At 57.8% G+C, this 14,206-nt stretch overlaps 1 protein-coding gene and 1 non-coding gene across 2 annotated transcripts in view; one reads left to right on the top strand and one right to left on the bottom strand.

Annotated features, from left to right (window-relative positions):
* Positions 1-14,206, top strand: part of SLC47A2 (solute carrier family 47 member 2) — a 25,409-nt gene continuing 11,203 nt past the window's right edge. Inside the window, exons 1-11 of the mRNA XM_066364989.1 lie at positions 1-260; positions 1,496-1,597; positions 2,019-2,087; positions 2,969-3,117; positions 4,213-4,255; positions 7,789-7,833; positions 8,075-8,172; positions 8,419-8,516; positions 10,032-10,145; positions 12,140-12,207; positions 14,086-14,194. Coding sequence (XP_066221086.1) covers positions 138-260; positions 1,496-1,597; positions 2,019-2,087; positions 2,969-3,117; positions 4,213-4,255; positions 7,789-7,833; positions 8,075-8,172; positions 8,419-8,516; positions 10,032-10,145; positions 12,140-12,207; positions 14,086-14,194 — 1,018 coding nt within the window. The 5' untranslated portion in view covers positions 1-137. The remainder of the gene's footprint in view (positions 261-1,495; positions 1,598-2,018; positions 2,088-2,968; positions 3,118-4,212; positions 4,256-7,788; positions 7,834-8,074; positions 8,173-8,418; positions 8,517-10,031; positions 10,146-12,139; positions 12,208-14,085; positions 14,195-14,206) is intronic.
* On the bottom strand, positions 7,317-7,392 carry TRNAG-ACC (transfer RNA glycine (anticodon ACC)). The gene has a single exon. It is a non-coding gene; the product is annotated as a tRNA-Gly (tRNA).

Genomic DNA, 14,206 nt, shown 5'->3' on the forward strand with positions numbered 1-14,206 from the left:
ATCCCACAAGTCTCCTCCGAGCCAGAGCCTCCTCCCTTCCCCTTACTCATTAGCCAGGCTTCAAGGTGACTCGAGAGGCTGCCTGGCCGCGGCCGGCTGGAGGACCGCTCAGGCGTGCAGGGTGACCGCAGCTAGGAATGGACGATCCTCAGGACACAGTTCCCCTGGACCAAGGGGGTCGCTGCCCTGCCCTCTGCAGACTGGTCCCTGTCGGCTTCAGGGCCGAGGCCTGGAAGCTCTGTGTCCTGTCTGGACCCCTGGTAAGGAGGCTGGGCGGCGAGGGGCCCGGGAGCCCAGGAGCTTGGGAGCCAGCGGGTGTCCCAGCACGACCAAGGGCTGCTCACCACCCTTCCCCAGACAGTTCCCATGCTGATCCTGCCACCCAGAACAGGTGACAGCAAGACGGCTGTCCTTAGACAGTGCCAGGGGTAGCCATGGGGCCCGGCCACACTCCGCAAGAACGGGTCCCTTCTCTTCGGAAACCCACGGAAAGTCTGGGTTGAAGGAAGGACGTCACGATGACAAGTGAGAGCCATTCGTGCACAAGCAGCCAACAGATCCCACACCTCCATGGTGGCTGTGATGCTGATTGTTTCTACTCGTCCCATTCCCCGTATCCTTCGCGTGCTAAAGGCAATTTTCTTTTTACCCTTTGTTCTGTGAAGTCAGGATGTTATGCATGGTGGGGGGTTTTCTGCAGTCTTGGGAGAATTCCTGGTATATTTCAGAAATGTGACTTTGTATCAGAGATCTCTTTGTTTTGCAAATGGCTTTGCTCTCTGCACTATAAAATAAAGCTTCTTGGGAGTGCAGGCTGGTCTTGTAGGTCATCAGCTTACAGGAGGCCTCTCGATTCCCCCCTCCCATCCCCCCCCAAGAGAAGCCAATAGATCTTCCCAGAGAAGCACTTGCCGGGAAGAGGGGGTACTCTGCCCTTTTTATTTGCCAAAGCAAACGGCTTTAGATACATTTTTTTCCCCACAAGAGTTAATAGGTGCTTCTTGTAAAACTTTCAGACAAAATAACTTAGAAAGGAAAAAGAAATTCACCTCTCATCCCACTGCCTGGGCATAGCCATTCCTAAGATTTTGGTGGATTTGACGCTTCCTTTGGTTGTGGTGGTGGTGGTGGTGGTGGTTGACATGTGGGCTGGCCCAGTGAGTATAAGAACAACATCAGTAGCAGGATGGAATGCTTGAGTTAAGCTGTCCCCACCCGGGCTCTGTGCTGGGTGATTCCTGTTTCCTGCACGTCGAGGCAAGGAGACCATTGCCCGAGGGGACCCTGGGTGCCCCCCACCCCCGATGGCCCCAGGCCTGGCTGCTGGGTCAGCCTCCGACTCACGCTTGTTCCCGCTGGCGTGGGCAGTTTGCCGGGTGGCTGTGGGGGTTCTCTGTAGGTCACCGGAGTGAGTGCGGGCTGCGCGGCCGCGGTGGGGGCGCTGGCAGGCCGGGGCGAGGCTGAGTGGGCCCTTGACCCCGGCCGCCACCCCCAGTTCCTGTTCCAGCTGCTGTCCTTCCTGATCTACATCGTGAGCTCGGCGTTCTGCGGGCACCTGGGCAAGGTGGAGCTGGCGTCTGCGGCACTCTCCGTGGCCGTGAGTAGTGGCCGGTGGCTGCCCGCACAGCGCGGACCTCAGGCTCTCGTGGGAGGGGACCCAGCGCCTGTGGGCAGGGCCCACCTGCAGGGGCGTCTGGCTCAGCTGGTCCTCAGAGCTGCTGCTGGGTGGCCTCGCCCCACATGCGGGGGGCCCCCCTCCTTGGCCCCCACCTGACCAGCCCTGTGTTTTCTCCTGTGTGTGGCTTCAGTTTGTCATTGGCCCCCCTCCCCGGCCCCCACCTGACCGGCCCTGTGTTTTCTCCTGTGTGTGGCTTCAGTTTGTCATTGGCCCCCCTCCCCGGCCCCCACCTGACTGGCCCTGTGTTTTCTCCTGTGTGTGGCTTCAGTTTGTCATTGCCCCCCCTCCTCGGCCCCCACCTGACCAGCCCTGTGTTTTCTCTCTTTTTTTGTGGCTTCAGTTTGTCAACGTCTGCGGAGTGTCCATAGGCCTGGGCTTCTCCTCGGCGTGCGATACCTTGATGTCCCAGGTTGGTGGGCCTCCCGGGGCTGGGCAGGGGCAGAGAGGGACCCTCGACTGCTGCCGAGATGGTGGGGGGAGGGGGCCCCCAAAGGTCCCTCAGTGCTTCCTGGAGCTGGAGGTCCTGTCAAACAGACCTGTGGGGGGGGGCAGCTGCCTCCACCTCCCCCACCCACCTACTAAGGACCAAGTGCTGTCAGGAAACCAGACTCCCCCTCTTTGAAAGAGTCTGGACAGACAGACAAGAGGGTCCTGGGAGGAGAGGGGTGGAGACAGTCTCCTGTCCCTGTATGTGGAAAGCTGAGGTGCACTGATGGGACCCCTGTCTTTGGGGACCCAGAGCCCGGTGGGGGCTCAGCTACCCCAGAGTCTGAGCTTACCGCGGACCTGGGGTCTCGGGTTCAGCCCTAGCTGCCCCTTACTGGCAGGGTGACTTGGCAGACACTCTCAGAGACCCCCTCGCCCCAGCTGTGACGTGGGAGATAACGCCTTCCTCACCCGCGGTGCTCCTGAGGAACTAGGCACAGGGCTGGTGCTCAGCAAATAGCTGCTATTATAGTTCTGGGAGCCGGCGGAAGCCCCGCCCCACAGAGGGAGCCCCACCCCCCGCCCCGCCCCGCAGAGGGAGCCCCACCCCCGCCCCGCCCCGCAGAGGGAGCCCCACCCCCGCCCCGCCCCGCAGAGGGAGCCCCACCCCCCGCCCCGCCCCGCCCCGCCCCGCCCCGCCAGGCTGTACCTAAGGCTGCCAGTGTCTGCTACCCGGCACACTGGGTGGTGCCTTTGCACGTGGGGCCAGCCCACGGCACCAGTGTCACTGGCAGGCTGGCACACTGGCCGAGCTCACCCAGGGACAGAGGAGGTGCCGAGCACAGTGGGGGGTCTGTTTTTCAGAGCTACGGCAGCCCCAACAAGAAGCACATGGGGGTCATCCTGCAGAGGGGCGCGCTGGTGCTGCTGCTCTGCTGCTTCCCCTGCTGGGCGCTGTTCCTCAACACCCAGCACATCCTGCTGCTCTTCAGGCAGGACCCCGAAGTGTCCAGGTACCAGTCGGCTCCTGCTGGACTACAGAAGTCCCCCCCCCACCACCCCGCTCCAGGCCCCGTGACTTTCTGGGTCACAAGCGTAGCTTCTTCCTCTGGGGGCGGTTCCAGGTTAGGCGTTTGCATGCTGCTCCAGCTGTGACCAGTAGGGGGCGGACAAGTGCCCAATTTTCATTTAAGAGGAAAGAGAAAAAAAAAGAAGGGAGTTGCCTGTTATTGTGTTGGTGTCCCAGCACCAGTTGGAACTTCAAAGTGTGCAGTACCCTGTATTCCAAAAAGGAGAAAGAGGACTGAACCAATTTTCTGATGAATCACACAGTTTATAATTCATTTTAGACACATCCCCTCATAGAAATGCCTTCTTCATTTTATACTATGTGCACTTGATTTAGTTCTTTTTTTTTATTTTTATTTTTTTTAATTTATTTTTTTTATTCAGTGAGAGGAGGGGAGGCAGAGACAGACTCCCACATGTACCCCGACTGGGATCCACCCGGCAAGCCCACTAGGGGGCGATACTCTGCCTATCTGGGGTGTTGCTCTGTTGCTCAGCAATAGAGCTCTTCTTAATGCCTGAGGCGGAAGCCATGGAGCCATTCTCAGCAACTGGGGCCAACTCGCTCCAATCAAGCCATGGCTGCAGAAGGGGTGGGGGAGAGAGAGAGAAGCGAGAGGGGGAGGAGTAGAGAAGCAGATGGGTACCTCTCCTGTGTGCCCTGACCAGAAATCAAATCCAGGACATCCACACACCTGGCCGACACTCTACCACTGAGCCTACCGACCAGGGCCAGATTTGGTTGGTTTTTGATAAGAAAGAACCTCTTTATTTTAACCCCTTACAAACTACATATCACTCCAAACTTAAGTTCCTTAGTGATGAGGCCCCTGTGGGTGGGTCCTTGGATTCCCCTCTGGCTCCTCCCTGGCATGTGGTAGCAGCACCCCCAACTACTGACGTGTCACTTGCCTTAGTGGAGACTTTAGGGGGGATCTGCTGGGCCTGGGAAGCCTCTGCTCACACCAGGGGTGTCCAGGATGTCCCCAGTTTAGGAGGGCACAGCCTGGACAGCTCTGAAGCCTCCGGCTCTCTTGCAGGCTCACCCAGGACTACGTGCTGATTTTCATGCCCGCGCTTCCGGTGAGTGCCATGGTCCGCTGAGCCTGCAAGAGGGTGGACGTGGGCTCTCCTAGATTCTGGCTCTTGGCCTTCCTCCCCCCCCCCCCCGCCGACCCCCTGGCATGCTGGGGAAGCACACAGGCCCCACAGTCACTTCCCACTGTGCAGCGAGGATGGCCCAGTGGGTGGTGCAGGTGGAACTTAAAAAAAAAAAAAAGGAACAGAACATATTTTTCTGATTAGAAAACCATTTATTGAAGAAATTGTAGAAAGCCCAGGGAATAAAAATTGCAAAGCACCTAATCTTATTACCCAGAGAGAACCGAGGGCTCTCTTTCCAGGAGTATCTCTATTCACAGAAACCACACACACACACACACACAATTAGTTGAAATGAGGCCAGTGTGTGTAGATGGTGTTATAACCCACTTTTTCCCTTTCAACTATGTCATTCGTCTTTGGAGATGGTAAAATAGCTTCCCACAATAGCCATTTCAAAAGCTTTATAGTATCCCACTGTGCTGTAATTTAGTAACCCATTCCCTATAGGTTAGACATTTAGGTTGTTTGCAATATTCACTATTAGAAATACGATGTGATAAACATCCTTATAAAAAAAAACTTGGTGGCCCTGGCCGGTTGGCTCAGTGGTAGAGCGTTGGCCTGGCGTGCAGAAGTCCCGGGTTCGACTCCCGGCCAGGGCACACAGGAGAAGCGCCCATCTGCTTCTCCACCCCTCCCCCTCTCCTTCCTCACTGTCTCTCTCTTCCCCCTCCGGCAGCCAAGGCTCCATTGGAGCAAAGATGGCCCAGGCGCTGGGGATGGCTCCTTGGCCTCTGACCCAGGCGCTGGAGTGGCTCTGGTCGTAACAGAGCGACACCCCGGAGGGGCAGAGCATTGCCCCCTGGTGGTCAGAGCGTTGCCCCCTGGTGGGCGTGCCGGGTGGATCCCGGTCCGGTGCATGCGGGAGTCTGTCTGACTGTCTCTCCCTGTTTCCAGCTTCAGAAAAATACAAAACAAAACAAAACAAAAAAAAACTTGGTGAACATTTGTAACGATTTCCTTAAGACGCATTATGGAGTTACTCTGCCAATGGTTTTTGATGTCAATTTGTACCAATTTTTCCCTAGCGACATTCTCCTCAGCAGAGTATTATTCAATATCTTCCCAATTAGAAATAAATTGTGTTAACATGTATTTTATTGACAATGAAGCTGAACATTTTTTTTCCAGGTAGTTATTGATCATTTGTTTTTCCTCTGTGAATTGTTTATACCCTTTGCTTATTGTAGTGGGTTTATCTTTTTCTAATTATAACTCCTGTGAAATAATAGTTTTTAACCTTTTGCCATATATGTTGCAAATGTTTTTAGTTTGCCACTTGCTTTGTAACTTTTTGATACAGTTGACTTAAAGAATTTTTAATGTATCTGTCCCACATCCATAAAATCCTATCCTTGGTCGTATCTGTGTTTGATGAACTTAAAAACGCTTAACCCTTATTAAGATTCTATTACATTTCTTATATTCTCTTTGAACCCTTTTGTGGTCTCTGTTCTTCTGTGTAAGACTTGAATCGATCTGACAGACTTTTTCTAGGACTGATGACTGTCTCCATGAATTCCACTAAGTACTAAACAAGCAGTGTGTCCCCTGAGGTCAGCTCCTGAGAGTGCTGGCCTGACCCGGGGGTCTGTATGTCCGCTTTAGGAGCCTTTGCTGCACTATCAGATTGGCTGACATGTGCTGCTTACCGTCTGGCAGTTCTGTATGGGGATGGCCTCCCGGCTGGGGTGTCTTCCCGTCTCTGGAAGTGCCACACCCCTTCATCCTCTGTGGCACCAGGGGGTGGAGTTCTTCAGCAGAAAGCTGGGAAGGGAAGGGGCCAGGTGACCTCAGAGTGCTTTGAAGCCCACCCAGGTCCTGCAGGGTGGACTCTGGCCACGCCCACACGGAAAGGAAAGGTCAGTGCCGTGACCCCATTGGGGCCCAGTCAGGTGCGTCACGGAGCCACCTGAAAAGGCTGGCGCTTCTCCTCCACGTCTTCCCTACAGAAACCGTTCTTGGGTTCTTCAGACCGAGATAATATACCTCGGCAAGCCAGGCCGTTGTGCCAGGGCCGGGAGAGACATCCTGTCAAGTTGTCTCTGTTGGCAACTCCTTCATCGAAGAAAGCAAGTCCCTCCCACAAAATGCAGCTGCAAAATTTCATTAGCAACAATAACTCTCACAAAATGCTTACCTGACATTCGGAAAGCTTCACTATGCCAGACGCTCTTTAGTAAGTGCTTTGCCTATACATGTATATATATATGTGTATGTAAATATTAAATACACGTTATCATCCCCTTCATGAAAGAGGGAAACAAGCAAGAGAGATTCTGTATTTGCCTAGAATCACGCAGCTCCTAAGAAGCAGAGCCAGTGTCTGAACTCAGGCAGAGTAGTTCTAGCTCCCATGCCCTTAGTCACCGAGCTACGCTGAAAATGCAGAAGGGGCTAAGGCAGGGGTGTGGCAGGAAGGCACAGGCCCTGGGCCACGCTCTAACAAGGGACCGAAAGAGCAGTGGCAGTGCCCCCAATCTCTCTCTCTCTCTCTCTCTCTCTCTCTCTCTCTCTCTCACACACACACACACACACACACACACACACACACACGGAAGGCCCCGCCCTCTTCCATGGGACCTTAACTTGCTCAGCAGAGGGCGCTGGTGGCCAGCATGCTTAGTTCCCGCCACGCCCTTAGTCCAGGGCCACTCCCTTCAGTTTCTTTTTCTTTTCTTTCTTTTAATTTTATTTTTGTATTTTTCCAAAGTGAGAAGCAGGGAGGCAGAGACAGACTCCCACATGAGCCCTACTGCAATCCACCTGACATCCCACCAGGGGGCGATGCTCTGCCCATCTGGGGCGTTGCTCCGTTGCAACCAGAGCCATTGTAGTGCCTGAGGCAGAGGCCACGGAGCCATTCTCAGCGCGTGGACCAACTTTGCTCCAGTGGAGCCCTGGCTGCGGGAGGGGAAGAGAGAGACAGAGAGGAAGGAGAGGGGGAGGGGTGGAGAAGCAGATGGGCACTTCTCCTGTGTGCCCTGGCCGGGAATCGAACCCAGGACTTCCACATGGTGGGCCAACACTCTACCACTGAGCCAACTGGCCAGGGCCCTCCCTTCAGTTTCTTGTCTCCAGGAAGCAACGCCAGGGCCTAGGGTGGTCACAACCTGTGGATTTGGGCCCCGGTGTGTCCTGGGCACAGGCCCCTAGGCAGATGGAAGGCCTGGGTGGGCAGCCAGCACCCCGGCCCGGTGCTCTGCCTCTTGCGCCAGCCTGCTGGCAGGGGCTCTCTTGGAGAGCCACCGTTCCCGCCTGCTTGTCCCCGGCCGAGGCAGAGCCCCATGCAGGACCAGAGCACACATCCGCCTGGAGCCTCCCTGTTGGTCCCAGACCTACCTTGGTGAAGCAATTGCCCCCAAATTCAGATACCTAAGACATGTCTGTTAGTGTCTCTGCGAGTTTTCGGTAGTTTATTTGTGTGTATGCGTGTGTTCTACTTTATACAGGTGGCTTTTCTTTACAACCTGCTGGCAAAATATTTGCAAAATCAGGTACCGGTCCCTGGCTGGAGGGGTGGCCTACACACTGCCCTGTGCCAGTGGGAAGGGGCGCCCGGGGCTTCTTCCCTCTGCTGTGTCCGTCAGTCTGCAGTGCTCTGTCCTGGTCCCCAGGACCGGGCCAGCGATGAGCCGCATTTCCCAGCCTCTTTCCCACCCCAGGATGTGCCCACACTTGTCCACACACCCTTGGTCCTGCCCACCCCACAGCAACGACAGTTTTCATTCATTTTAGGGAATCATCTGGCCCCAGGTCCTCAGTGGCGTCGTGGGCAACTGCGTCAACGGCTTGGGCAACTACATCCTGGTTTCCGTGCTGAGCCTGGGGGTCAGGTGAGCCTGGGGGGCTTCGGGGGCCACTCCCTACCCCTGCCCCTGCCCCTTCCTGCAAGAGTGAGGACCTGGCAGAACAGCGTAGTGATAGGGCCAGCAGCCCGCTGATGGCTTGGCGTGGGATGGAGTTGCTCAGCGAGCCTGCCGGTCCCCCCTGCGTCCCTTGCCGGCTCCCACAGGGGAGCGCCCTCCTCCCCGGGGTCAGAGCGGGCCATTGGCTCCCGCCGGCTCTCTCTCCCGTCCCAGGGGCTCTGCCTACGCCAACACCATCTCCCAGTTTGCTCAGGGCATCTTCCTCCTCGTCTACATCGTGCTGAGAAAGTTGCATCTGGAGACGTGGGCAGGTGAGGAGGGTGCCCTGCTTTTGGGGGGGCTGTGTGGGCGAGCGTCAGGTAGGCCCCCAGCCTGGCACCGGAGGGAGAGATGCCCAGCTGGGGCCCTGTGGGGGGGCTCCATCCCCACCCTGCCTGTTTCCCCTCAGGGCCCCTTCCCTCTGCCCCACCCCTCGGGACTCCCGCCCCAACGCCCCGGGGCCCCCTCACGCCCTGTGCCCCAGTGCAGAGCCCCAGTGGAGACAGGCCCAGGGAGCTTCCCACTGGCTCTGTGATCTCGGGATGGCGGTTAGAGTAATGGTAACAACACAGGTAAAATCCTGGGTGTTAGCCATGGGCTGAGCGCCCGATATTCCTGACCTCCATGTAACTTCCCAACACTATTATTCCTATTTTATTTACACGGAGGAAATCGAGACAGAGAGGTTCAGTGATTTCCACCAAATGCCAAAGATGGACTCGAACCCCATGCCTGTCTACCTCAGGCTTCAGGTTCCAAGCTTTCCTGCCTCCTGAAACCTAACTTGTAGCCCATGGGTTCCATTTCCAGTCATTTCAAGAACAGCTCTGGGGCCCCCAGGCCTCATTCAGGGGGTGTGGCTGGTACCCCTTTCCAAGCCTGCACAGCCATGTCTTCCCTACTCATCCTTTGCACCCCCCCTTTTTAAAATTATTAAGTGAGAGGCAGGGAGGCAGAGACAGACTCCCGCATGTGCCCCACAGAGATCCAACCGGCAAACCCACTAGGGGGAGATGCTCTGCCTGTCTTGGGCCACTGTTCTGTTGCTTGGCAACTGAGCTATTTCAGCACCTGAGGCAAGGCACTTGGGGCCAACTTGCTCAAAGCATTCGAGCCATGGCTGTGGGAGGAGAGAGAAAGAGGAGAGGAGAGAGAGAGAGAGAGAGAGAGAGAGAGAAAGAGAGTAGGAGGGAGAAGGATGGAGAAGCAGATGGGTGCCTCTCCTGTGTGCCCTGATCGGGAATCGAACCCAGGACTTCCACATGCCATGCCAACACTCTACTGCTGAGCCAATTGGCAAGGGCCCCATTTGCATCCTTGACCTCATGCCATCTTTCCAACAATCCCTCTGGGAGGCAGGACAAAGATAAGAACTCACATTTTCAGATGAGAAAAGAGCCCAGAAAGGGCAGGGTACTTGCCCGAGTTCCTGTGGTGTCTCAGCCAGAGAGGGACCCCGTGCCTGAGGGTCCCACCCTGCGCTGCCCACGGAGCTGGCTAGGTGGCGCCCTGTCCCTACACCCTCCTCCACACCCCCCCTCACCCCCCCCAGCCCTGGACCAGCTGGCATGCCTGGTGTAAAATGCCAAGTGCCTGGACCAGCAGAGCTGAGCCCAGGAGTGGACAGAGCCCCAGGCCCTCGGGGGCTCCTGGCACAGGGTGGGCACACAGGGCCCTCGGGGGCTCCTGGCACAGGGTGGGCACACAGGGCCCTCGGGGGCTCCTGGCACAGGGTGGGCACACAGGGCGGAGGGCTACTGCTCCACTCTCCGGACTTCTGTTCCTAGGCTGGTCCATCCAGTGCCTGCAGGACTGGGGCCCCTTCTTCTCTCTGGCCGTCCCCAGCATGCTCATGCTGTGCATGGAGTGGTGGGCCTACGAGATTGGGAGCTTCCTCACAGGTATGGGGAAGGGAGGGCTGAGGGGGCGGGGGGACCAGAGGGCGGCTCACTCGGCGAGGACCCCGGCCCTCCCAGATCGGGAGCTCAGCAGCCCGGCCTGGGCTAGGTCAGCTGTTCTCTCGTCTCCCCCTCAGTCTGAGAGCCCCCAGGACACCCGAGTCTCCCCCTCAGTCTGAGAACCCCCGGGAGACCCCAGTCTCCCCTCAGTCTGTGAGCCCCCAGGACACCCCACAGGACACCCCAGTCTCCCCTCAGTCTGTGAGCCCCCAGGACACCCCAGTCTCCCCTCAGTCTGTGAGCCCCCAGGACACCCCAGTCTCCCCCTCAGTCTGTGAGCCCCCAGGACACCCCAGTCTCCCCCTCAGTCTGAGAGCCCCCAGGACACCCCAGTCTCCCCCTCAGTCTGAGAGCCCCCAGGACACCCCAGTCTCCCCCTCAGTCTGAGAGCCCCCAGGACACCCCAGTCTCCCCCTCAGTCTGAGAGCCCCCAGGACACCCCAGTCTCCCCTTCAATCTGAGAGCCCCCAGGACACCCGAGTCTCCCCTCAGTCTGAAAGCCCCCAGGACACCCCAGTCTCCTCCTCAGTCTGTGAGCCCCCAGGACACCCCAGTCTCCTCCTCAGTCTGAGAGCCCCCAGGACACCCCAGTCTCCTCCTCAGTCTGTGAGCCCCCAGGACACCCCAGTCTCCCCTCAGTCTGTGAGCCCCCAGGACACCCCAGTCTCCCCCTCAGTCTGAGAGCCCCCAGGACACCCCAGTCTCCCCCTCAGTCTGAGAGCCCCCAGGACACCCCAGTCTCCTCTCAGTCTGAGAGCCCCCAGGACACCCCAGTCTCCCCTCAGTCTGAGAGCCCCCAGGACACCCCAGTCTCCCCTCAGTCTGAGAGCCCCCAGGACACCCCAGTCTCCCCTCAGTCTGAGAGCCCCCAGTCTCCCCCTCAGTCTGAGAGCCCCCAGTCTCCCCCTCAGTCTGAGAGCCCCCAGGACACCCCAGTCTCCCCTCAGTCTGAGAGCCCCCAGGACACCCCAGTCTCCCCTCAGTCTGAGAGCCCCCAGGACACCCCAGTCTCCCCTCAGTCTGAGAGCCCCCAGTCTCCTCCTCAGTCTGAGAGCCCCCAGTCTCCCCCTCAGTCTGAGAGCCCCCAGTGTCCCCCTCAGTCTGAGAGCCCCCAGGACACCCCAGTCTCCCCTCAGTCTGAGAGCCCCCAGGACACCCCAGTCTCCCCCTCAGTCTGTGAGCCCCCAGGAGACCCCAGTCTCCCCTCAGTCTGTGAGCCCCCAGGACACCCCAGTCTCCCCCTCAGTCTGAGAGCCCCCAGGACACCCGAGTCTCCCCTCAGTCTGTGAGCCCCCAGGAGACCCGAGCGTTTTGTGTTGGAATCCCAGCACCGCCCTGGCCCCGAGCGGCCCCAGTGCCCAGTGGAGGGGTCGCGTCAGCCAGTGGGAGGTTGAAGGGACTCCTGCCTGAGTGTGTGTGGTGTGGCGGGTCCCAGGCCCTCCCCTGGGGCAGATGCGCTCATCAGAGCTCGCAGGGCGGTGCAAACGGCCAGGGAAGCAGGCGGCCAGCGCTGGGGTCTCCCGGGAGACCTTCTCGTCCAGCCCTTGCCCCCACCCCTCCCCACCCGCGGTTCACGGGCAGGAAAGCCAGGCCCCCAAGAACAAGGGACTCCAGAATCTGTCCAGGGGCGGAGCTGAGACCGGAGACTGGGTTTCCTGACGCTGGTGCGGTTCCCGTCTCACACCCGCCAGGGCTTGAGTTCAGCTTGAAAGACACGCCCGGCGACAGACCCCGTCAGGAGAGTCCGGCACAGCTGGGCTGGGTTTGTTTTCCCGGAGGGCCGAGCAGGAACGTTTTCTGTTTTGTTTTGTTTTGGCTGCGAATCTGCCCTTCAAAATCATTTACCCTTCGGCCTCCGAAGCGGAGGGGGTGTTCTGTCAGTCCAGGGTCCCGTAGCTGGTCCCAGGGCCACGGGCTCACCTCCTGGTCTCCCGCAGGCCTGATCAGCACGCTGGACCTCTCTGCCCAGGCCGTCATCTACGAGGTGGCCACAGTGACCTACATGGTGAGGCTCCTGGGAGGGGGTGCCTTTGCCACCCCCCACTGCCCTGTGGGTGTCGCTGGACGGGCAGACCGCCCTTGCGCTACAGGTCCAGGCCTGCCGGACACACACACAGCCCCTCCACTGGGGCAGACTGAACTCATGTAACATTGGGGTTATTTTTTAATTCACACCATTTAAGAATTGGGGTATGTCACATCATAATCTGGATTTCTGCATTTTCTCAAAAGCTGTGTGTTCTGTTTAGCATTGGGCCAAGGTTCTGCCCTGCTTTTGGGGAGAGCTGGGTGACAGCGTCCCTTGGTGTCGGGGGACACTGCTGTTCTTCAACACAGTCCCAGCACCCTCCTTTCCCCACTGAGACAGGACTGTCCTGTCCCACTCGGGTACATCTGCCACCCCGGGTGTAAGCAAAGGATTCACAAAAATCTACACTTACAGAACTAATTGATCAAGTGATTTTTATTAGCAAGAGACAGAGACAGGAAGGGAGAGAGAGGAGAAGCATCAACTCGTAGTTGCAGCACCTTAGTTGTTCATTGATTACTTCTTATATGTGCCTTGACTGGGGGCCACCCGCCAAGCCAGGGGCTCCTTGCTCAAGCCGGCAACCCCACGCTCAAGCCAATGACCCGTGCCCAAGCTGGTGACCTCAGGGTTTCAAACCTGGGTCCTCAACATCCCAGGTTGATGCTCTATCCACTGTGCCTCTGCCTGCTCAGGTGAGGTGATTATTTTTACAAGCGGTTTACACTGAATATTTCCCCCCTGGCTTACTTAGGGCCACATTCACCTTTAAAACACTCACTTACTCATGAGGATTTGGGAACACAATGATTTTTACTGTAAGGCCAGTCTACCTGTGATGTTGCACAGAGTGGATTGGGGGACACAGGGGGTTGGCTGGCTCACTTGGGGTATCCCCACCTCATCTTCTAACCTCAGATGTGACCACCTGTTTGAAGCAACCATGAAGGCCAGCTCTCCTCATGCTGCCTGTAATGCAGGTGGCCGAGGTTCACGCTGGATTCGGGCAGACGGCAGAGAAACCGAAACGGTGGAGCCGGAAAGCCTCAGGCCATTGCCTGTTTTGGGAGGCTCGCAGAGACAGGGCAGCGAATAAACAAAGGAAAACTGATTTTCACAGTGGAGGGCAAGGGGTCAGGGACATGGCCCCTCACGGTGGTGGCTGAGGGAGTCAGGGTACTGCACCTCGCAGTGGCAGGGGGGCAATCTGGGAGAACTGACCTCGAGGGAGAGCACCCATAGCTTTTTATTTATTTTTTATTCAGTGAGAGGAGGGGAGGCAGAGAGAGAGACTCTGCATGCACCCGACTGGGATCCACCCAGAAAGCCCACCAGGGGGCGATGCTCTGCCCATCTGGGGCGTTGCTCCGTTGCTCAGCAACTGAGCTCTTCCTAGCACCTGAGGCGAGTGCCATGGAGCCATTGTCAGCACCTGAGGGCCAACTCGCTCCAATCCAGCCATGACTGTGGGAGGGAAAGAGAGAGAGAAGCGAGAGGGGGTGGTGTGGAGAAGCAGATGGGTGCCTCTCCTGTGTGCCCTGACCAGGAAACAAATCTGGGACATCTGCTTGCTGGGCCAACACTCTACCACTCAGCCAACCGGCCAGGGCCTGTAGCTTTTCAGACACACATGGCTTTCTGTCACTTGCTCACACACTGACCTTTCAAAGTGCTTGCAGGCAGGAAAGCAGCGAGCTAGCCTGACAGCGTTTCCCCCACACTGCCTCCCCGGAACCCATCTTCATTCCCGCTCTCCCGACACGGCCCAGGCTGGAGAGCTGGAGGGCTGCTCGTCGGCCATCCCAGGATTGCGGGGCGGCTCCACTCAGAGCACCCTCTTATCATTGGTCCCAGGTGCCCATGGGGCTCAGCATCTCCGTCTGCGTCCGAGTAGGGACGTCCCTCGGGGCTTCAGACACTGCGCAAGCTAGGCGGTCCGCCGTCTCAGGCGTGCTCTGCACAGGTGGGTGGCTCT

This window comes from Saccopteryx leptura, chromosome 2 (genome assembly GCF_036850995.1).
Source record: "Saccopteryx leptura isolate mSacLep1 chromosome 2, mSacLep1_pri_phased_curated, whole genome shotgun sequence".
NCBI lineage: Eukaryota > Metazoa > Chordata > Mammalia > Chiroptera > Emballonuridae > Saccopteryx > Saccopteryx leptura.